The sequence below is a fragment of the Ammodytes marinus genome (assembly GCF_949987685.1).
Source record: "Ammodytes marinus genome assembly, chromosome: 12".
Taxonomy (NCBI): Eukaryota; Metazoa; Chordata; class Actinopteri; order Uranoscopiformes; family Ammodytidae; genus Ammodytes; species Ammodytes marinus.
Window position 1 is genome coordinate 5,251,990 of NC_137216.1, and position 8,437 is coordinate 5,260,426.

At 41.6% G+C, this 8,437-nt stretch overlaps 1 protein-coding gene across 1 annotated transcript in view; it reads left to right on the plus strand.

Moving 5' to 3' along the window:
• The window catches only part of pth2ra (parathyroid hormone 2 receptor a), a gene marked incomplete at both ends in the record, with an annotated part of 93,852 nt that extends 90,280 nt beyond the window's left edge, over positions 1-3,572 (plus strand). Inside the window, 2 exons of the mRNA XM_080037976.1 lie at positions 267-308; positions 3,186-3,572. Of these exons, the coding sequence (XP_079894102.1) occupies positions 267-308; positions 3,186-3,572 (429 nt within the window). The remainder of the gene's footprint in view (positions 1-266; positions 309-3,185) is intronic.
• Between the last annotated feature and the right edge of the window lie 4,865 nt (positions 3,573-8,437).

An 8,437-nucleotide genomic window follows, 5' to 3' on the forward strand; every position in this document is an offset into this window, starting at 1 on the left:
GTTGTATATTTGCATCGTGTTTGTGTGTCTAATGTAATTTGACTCGACATCATTGTAAATGAGGGTCACCCCCTCAATTGATCTTTCGAGGATAAATAAAGGAAAAATGATAATGGAAAATATATTCTTTTGATTAAAGATGGCGTATGTATTGTATATCCGATAAGAATGACATTTGGTAATTTTGCTGCATACAAGGTTTGTTCGACTTGGCTTCCACTATATGATCTGAGCTCACAGCTTTGACCTCCATCTCTTCCCTCCAGGGTTTCTTTGTGTCCATTATCTACTGCTTCTGCAACGGAGAGGTGAGTGGATCTTGTTTTTTTTTTTACGAAAGCACATTGGGCACACAGAAAGAGCAGAAACACTTCAAAACTGAAGCAAATAATAAGTTCAACTAAATACATTTCAAGGTCATCCTAGTCACTGATAGCCTGGAAATCCAGACTATTGCGCCTGCTGGTCTGGACACTCTCCATTGAAGCTCATTAAATAGGTCCAAAAATCCGGAGCTACCAATCAAATCGTTCTTTGTGATATTGGAGGACCAGAGCCCTATGTATGGGGCTCTTGGGCGGACGTAACCGGACGACGACAGTGCTGTGCATGCGCCGTCGAAGCTGTGATAGTAAACAACAGAGATGGATGTGGATACATTGTTTGAGTTTGAGACGGCTTCGGCCTCGATACTTAACAATTTGGAAGACGGCACTCACATCTTTCATTAGCAAGAAAGAGGAACGTTCTGTTTTGCCGACCGACCACGGCAAAAGTTTAATTTTAACAGTTAACCCGCTGTTTGCTAAACAACAGGGCTTAATACGTCACCTTGTTCATTGCTCTGATTGGTTGTAGTGCTATCCAATTGCGTGCAGTGGTATTTGAAATGCACGTGTAGCTGCCGCTACTTGAGTTGGGAAGGTCTATTGATCGTGGCCAGACCCTATATTGTTATATGGGTCTGGATTTCCAGTCACTGAAAAAAAACTGTTTTACTTTATTGGCATACATAATTCAGGGTTGGAGTAAAAGTAAAAAAGTGACTACTTGCCATTTCTTGCCCTCTCAAATGAAATGTGATCAAAAGAGCTGTCGTTTTATCTTTCACTCAACTTTCTCATACACTTTGTGCTCAACAATTTAATCGGGCAATCATCATCATTGCAAATTCTGTTTTATCTCAATTCAAGTTTTATCTGCACAAATTCCTCTCTGATTTCATGTCCTCTCTCTGATCCACATCACAACCAGTGGAACATTAATTTCATCTTCAAAGGCCTTTCAGAGAAAAAAATTGATTTACCTTTTATTTTATTTTATTGTCCTGATGTATCATTTTGGTAACACCCGGCCAAATGACTCATTTGATGTGAAAAGGCCTCAGCCAACCACTTAGAATCAAAAACCCTACTATGCAGCTCTTGATGCTGTTTCAGAGGAGTAAGTGGAGACCAAACCAGAGCTAATGAAGTGAGTGAATATTGGAGGGTCCCATTTCCTAGAACATGACCCTAGTGGGATCCTTTTGTACTATGTTTGCTAGCAGGCAGTTTGGCTTAATGCAGTAGCATGGTCATTTATATTGGCTGCAGTACAGTCCCAACAGAAGTATCAGCAGCCTACACCAACACAACAGAAATTAAAGCAAATAAACCATAAAAAATTAAGATGAACATAAAGAGAAATACCATTTATGATTCTGTATATTTGAAGGTGAAGGGTAAAATATTTAACTTACTATATATCATGAAACGTTGCCAGTTGATTAAAGCGGCTACGAGTAACATTTAAATATATTTTAAACAGCCTCATGTTTCCTCTGATAATCATAAATTACCTTTAACAGCAAACGACACCATCAGTGCAAAGAAAGACGTTTTTAAATAGTTTTTATTACTCCTTTTGGTCTGGTCGCACACCCAGTCCGATTTTCGGTTCGCTCGTGCAGGCTCTATAGTCACATATCCGTATTGGTCGCAGATTTCAGTGTGGCGCTGCAACGTGAATTGAGAAGCCTATCCCTCCAGGTGAGGGAAGGGGAGCGGGAGCCTTGTTTGATACAGTTATTTGTCGTCATAATGACTGATAACGGGGCTGAACCATCAAAGAAAAAAAAGAGAATGCAATGAAGAAAAGCTAAAAGGGAGAGTGATATAGGCTACGGGGGACGAGGGCGTTGCCAAGCAACGTGTATACAATTTCACGAGAGCGAAACTAGACTGCAGTGTTTACTCCTAAATGAATGAGCGGTTGGTACTAACACAAAGTTTGCTTTGCTTCACCATCATCAGATAACCATTATCTGAAATAGTAATTATTTACAACAACATAAACACATTACCTCATCGTAATCCATACTAACTGCCGTCTCTCGTTCATTCGCTTTCTGTGAGGAGTCGGACACGGTCGGACAGTAATCTTTCAGCTCCGTGAGAGGGAGTAGTTAGGTGACACTGCTCAACTCATTGCAATCAGGTGTGTGTGGCAGTGACTGGCATTAGTTGATGCAGTGTCAAAACCACTCTCACGGAGCCGAAAAGAGTCCTCACACTTTCAACACACGGACATGCACTATATTGCTCCCTTCTCAGTTCACACTCACACGCCTGGCACGCGCTTTGCGACAGCGGGCGTCGTAAAAATACTACCGCTTTTGTTCAAAGGGGACGCCAACGTGCCATGTTACTCGTAGTGGCTTTAAGTATATTAAAAACATTATTTTGTATTACAACGTATCATAAACGTTTCAATAAATATGCAAATGTTGCAGTATCTGACTAAAACCTCAATTTAAGATATTACAGTAAATAAAACCAGAGTAAAAATCTTTTGTACAACATATGAGTACACATATTTACAGAACAAATTTCGGATTCAGCTTTTTCTCATTTTATAAATCAAAGTGTATCAGAAATCAAAACAACATATGAACAGATCCTTTGTAATAACCTTCAGAATAGTACCAAGAATGATTAAAGAAAGTTCAGTTGATGTAAGCGCTTTAGATTTCTGTTTCAGAGTATTGAAAAAAACTAATTGTTTTTTTAAATTGACCCAAGCTTGAAAAAAAACAATGGTTTCCCCTGCAGTGTCTCTACTTATAATCAGCATCACCCATATTTGAATGAACATATCTTCAAAAGAGACTCCCATTTTTTGTACTCATTTGCTCATTCCCACAGGTCCAGGCAGAGATCAAGAAGAAGTGGACGCGCTGGAACCTGGCCTTTGAGTGGGAGGGCCCGGTGGTTTGCGGACGCTACCGCTACGGCTCGGTGGTCGTCGGCATCAACAACAACAGCACCAGCAGCCAGTCCCACCTGGCAGGGGGCGGCCTCTCCACGCGCTCCACCACGCTAGCATCCAGCCGGGCCTACCGGAGCAGCGGCCCTCCCACCGGCAGCTTACACGCCACGCTCCCCGGATACGTGATCAGTAACTCTGACCCGTCCATACCCGAAGAACCAGAGGACAGCGGCCCCAAGCGGGTGGACGACATCTCCCTTAAGGAAAATCTACGCGTTCGTAGCGCGAGTGCAGCAGCCGAGGATGAGGAGGAAACAGTGTAGCAGCTGTCTGATACATACAGTATATAAAAACAAACACATGGTAGAGAGAGACTGATGGGTATATGTTTGTAGGTGGAGCAGCACCTGTCTAATCCAAGACGTAATTCATTTTAGAGGGGAATCAAAGGACTGTGATGTTCAAGATAGTGAAGAATGGATGAAAAGGATCTTCACAAACAAAGTTTCAAAAATCACAGTTACACAGTCATGGAGGTCAATGCCAACTGAAACGTTTCAAACAGTCTGGTTTCAACCTGGTTATTGAAGTGTTGAAAGCATATGATTAACCTCCTCAAGTCTTCACAGCTACGCTTGAGACTTGAACATTGTAGCCTTGGTCGTTAAACAATGATCTGCACACTGTATAGAGATATTTTTTTGGCCGACGGTCGAGGTGCTACATGGCTGAAAAAATTATCTACACTTAAAACATACTTTTGTACATTACTGTGTTGCAATGTTTTGCATACATTTCCATTACAATTCAAGTTTTTTTAAATGACTGTGTAAAACAATATTTGTACAGATGATGCAAGCCACAGGAAGAAGAAGTACTACTGTTCAAAAATAAGAAGGTACCAGCAGCATGACAGCTGTAGAATAAGAATAAGGACACTTGATGAAGCTTTGTTCTGGCCAACACACACCAGAATATACAGTAGATTACCATGTGGGATTTTATCACATATCTCATAGCTACAAAGAACAATGTAATTAAAGCCATTGACAGGCTTTGAACACCCTTTTTGGCTCAATTATAGTTCCAAGAATCTCCCACCTGAATCCTTTTTTATGGACAAATTCAGTGTCATTGTGAACCAATGCGCTTGCTTGTGTCGACCCATTTTTTTGTGAAGTAACAAGGATTTTCTGAGAAGAAACAGAATGGCTGCCTTGAACTACTGACATCTGTAGATTCCTGCTATTTGTACTGCACATAAACTAGGCACCAATTGTCACAGTCGGTGGCACATACAGTCCCGTTTCAATGGCACAACAAATGTGACAATACGGCACTTTTCATTTTTGACAATCAACCATTGTGGTGACCGTGAAGGGCTACTTTCAGTATCTCCTGTGTGCATGCTCCTGTTGGTCAGTGCAGGCATCTCTATTGTACTTGTGCAGCTCCTGTGTTCCAGCATAGCTTTAAAAAGGGTGCCATGCCGTAATTCCGACGCCTCATTGTTCCGACATCTCAATGGTCCGAAATATTTCCCATTAGATCGACATACCACCATGCCGACGGTTCAATGTTCCGAAAAAGGAACCCATTGGTCCGAAGTGCCGTTTGTCCGATTATTCAAAAAGGAGGCGCATTAGACCGACGGTCCTATATTCCGACTATATACAGTGTATATAGTCGGAATATAGGACCTACTTTATGAGGAAAGCCGGGGCGAGATGTGCGACGGCAAATGCAACATTCAAGTGCTCCTCGGAAAACTTTGTCAAAAAAAAAACTGCCTTCCTGCGGCTCCTCTTTCCCCCATGGCAATAGCTGCTGCTGTTAAATCATGATAAATTGCATAGCCTAATGTGGTGGTTCTTTCAAATCCACCATTGATAGCAGCATGTCTCAGGTGTCTGCTGTAAAAGAAGCAGGGGAAATGAAGCGCAGGGGATTAATACTTTCCTCGTAAAGAAGTCCGGTAAAATGGTGAGTTAAAAACAAATCAAACGTTTATATTTAGTAGCTGTGTGTGTTTTACTGTGTTTGCAGTGTGCTTTAATTTCGCTGGTATTGAATCATTCAAACGTAGGCTATAGGCTACCTTATAGGCTACCGTCTATAGCCTATTGTGTGTGTAGTGTGTGTGTGTGTGTGTGTGTGTGTGTGCGTGTGTGTGTGTTTGCGTGTTTACCTCCGCTCTCTGTCCATGGTGCTGAAACACTTGTCAAAATGAGCGTTATTTTCATGTTTCTCTGCTATTGTGAATGTGAGTTGCAGATGTCAATACGCCTATAGGTCGTATTTCGGTGCTTAGTGTGAGAGAGGAGAGAATGAGAGAGAGTGAAAGAGGAGAGAGAGAGAGTTAGAAACTCCAGGGATTGTGTATATAGTCGGAATATAGGACCGTCGGTCTAATGTGCCTCCTTTTTGAATAATCGGACAAACGGCACTTTGGAGCAATGGGTTCCGTTTTCGGAACATTGAACCGTTGGCATACTGATATGTCGATATAATGGGAAATATTTCGGACCATTGAGATGTCGGAACAATGAGGTGTCGGAAGTATGGCCTGGCCCCTTAAAAAGATGGACTTGAGAAGGACCCTTGCGCTTAATGCATTTGACAGATTTTTTCTTTGTGGAAGTTGTTTGTGTCTACTTTTCTAGCTTGTTCTTAAAAATCTCCTCCCTCTCCTTCTCTCTGTCAACTGCAGATAAATGTTTAATGGTTTTAACAACTACCTGCCACGCTGCTTATTGATTTTCCAGCACATGTTTCCACAGTAAGCTTTATTAATATTATTATTATTAGGGCTGTCAAGCGATTAAAAAAATGTATCTAATTAATTACAGGCTCTGTGATTAATTAATCTAAATTAATCGCATACTTATATGACACTTTTATGCCTGTTTATAAACAACTGTATAGCCTACAGTCTCTCTCTCTCTCTCTCTCTCTCTCTCTCTCTCGAATTTTCTACTTAAAACCACAAAAAAGCGAGCAGGCTAAATGAAGACTGTCTATCTCCCACAACAGACAGCGCTGCACTGCCACAGGTGCGCATCATGGTGCGCATAGCCTATGCCGACTCATTCAACATCGTCCTACTCATAGCCAAAAATATTGACGCACACACACACACACAAAAGAGGAAAAAAGGCAGGCTGCATATGCTAGGAAGAGTGAAGGGGGGGGGGGGGGGGGATCCGTTTATGCGTTAAGCTAGCAAACAAAAGTGAGACGGAAGATTGAGAGGTAGGTACTGAGAGTTTTTAACCTACAATGGCCGCGTTTCCCAGATTCGTTAAGAGCCTCTTTGGGCTAAGTACTTCTTTGGAGCGCTCTTAAGAACGCTGTGAAAGAAGAATGCGTTTCCCAGATTCGTTCTTAGCGAAAGTAGTACTTTCACTAAGTCATATTTTGAGTCATATTTATTTATTTGCACACACTCAACACACTCAACAAATACATTAACACATGTAAAGATTAAAAGAGTATGTGCTGGAGAGGTCAGAAACCCGAATGGGCTTATCGAGTGACCTCACCAGGTTACATATAAACAAAAAAAATATATATAAAAAAAGAATATATATATATATATATAAAAAGAAAACAATTACCAAAACCAAGCAAACAAAACAAAAAACATCAAGACCCACAAACAATCACAAACAAATAAACTGCATCTAAATAAAAAGAAAAGAAAACTCAAAAGAAAAAAAAAAGAAAAAACAACAACAAACAAAAATAAGACAAACATTCAATAGCCACTCGACTGCACTATCCCTCCAGCAATTGTTCTTTTAACTTCTTCCTGTATACAGGCAAAGAGGATGAGCTGAACACCAGGTGCGAATAGCGATTCCATAGCGAAACACCTCTGCACTTCACAAAGTTCTGTCCTCTGGTGGTATGAGAAAAAGGAACGTGCAGCATGTCTCTTTGTCTGGTTAACATAGAGTGAGATTTCACATTGCTCTGGAAATATAATTTGAAGTGTTCTGGTAGAGTATGACCTTGAAATTTGACTTTATAGACAAAAATACATCGTACAGTTCCGGAAGACGGAACTGTACGATGGAGCTGACCCACTCTTTCAACCTTCTTAGCGACCAAATCGTCAGTGATCATGGCGCGTCAGGGAAATTTATTTCCTCCACTTTTCGAAATAATAAAACAATGTTCAATGCGGACCTGGCGCAATAAACATAAACTAATAGTAGAGAATTTTTTTTTTTTAATGAATTACACGCTTACGTTTTCCACACACAAGAGTTTATAGTACTACACATAAAAACATCAACAACCCTGTGGCATTTGAGAGATATCAAGGAAACAGATTTAATTGAACTCAGCTAAACCTCATCCAGAGCGGCTCCACCTGCTAAAGGCGTTGCCAAAGTCCGCGCGTGTGAGAAACCATGGCTGCAATACAACACGTTATCGCTGCGAACCAACAGCCTCGCCGTGCGCGAAGCCAGACGGTTTACATAAATGCATACGTGCGTCGGCACTTCTCCCCACTGGACGTGCTATCAGACCGGGCCGTCCAGGCAAAGTACCGGCTGCCCCGTGCGGAGATCCAATGGCTGATCACTCTTGTGTCTCCACACACATGCAATTTTGCCTTCAGCCCGGAGATGAAGCTTCTGGCTGCGCTGCGTTTTTAAGAACATATCAACCTCTTCTGAGGTCCAACAACCCCCAGCCCCTACCCCTTTACCACCAGTCACCAAGCATTGATCACTAAACCATAAACCCACAACCACCACATCACCCATATCAACTCTCAGGCCTGAAGGCTGAAATAAATAAACAGAACCAGCAGATGTAGGCTACATGTAACATCCTGCACACTATGGCTGTGTCTTGAAGACCGATTGCGTCATAGCGGCGCGCAAAGGCTGTCCCATTTGCAAGGCTCCTTGCAAGGCTCCTCATATGCGGCCGAGAAATGCAGCCTTCGTTTCACGGTTTTGAAGGCTGCATCAGATGTATCCTTCGTGGCCCAACATATCCCAAGATTCATTGCGTTTTTTTCAGAGATTGCATAAAATAAAATAAAAAATAACAAAACAGCAACGTCTTGCTCCATCTTCTTAACTTTTATCTTCCTTTCTTTTTCTCTTGTACTTTTTTTTTTGTCTGGTAGGCAACTTCTTTTTCTTTTTTCCTCCATTGACAGGGCTGT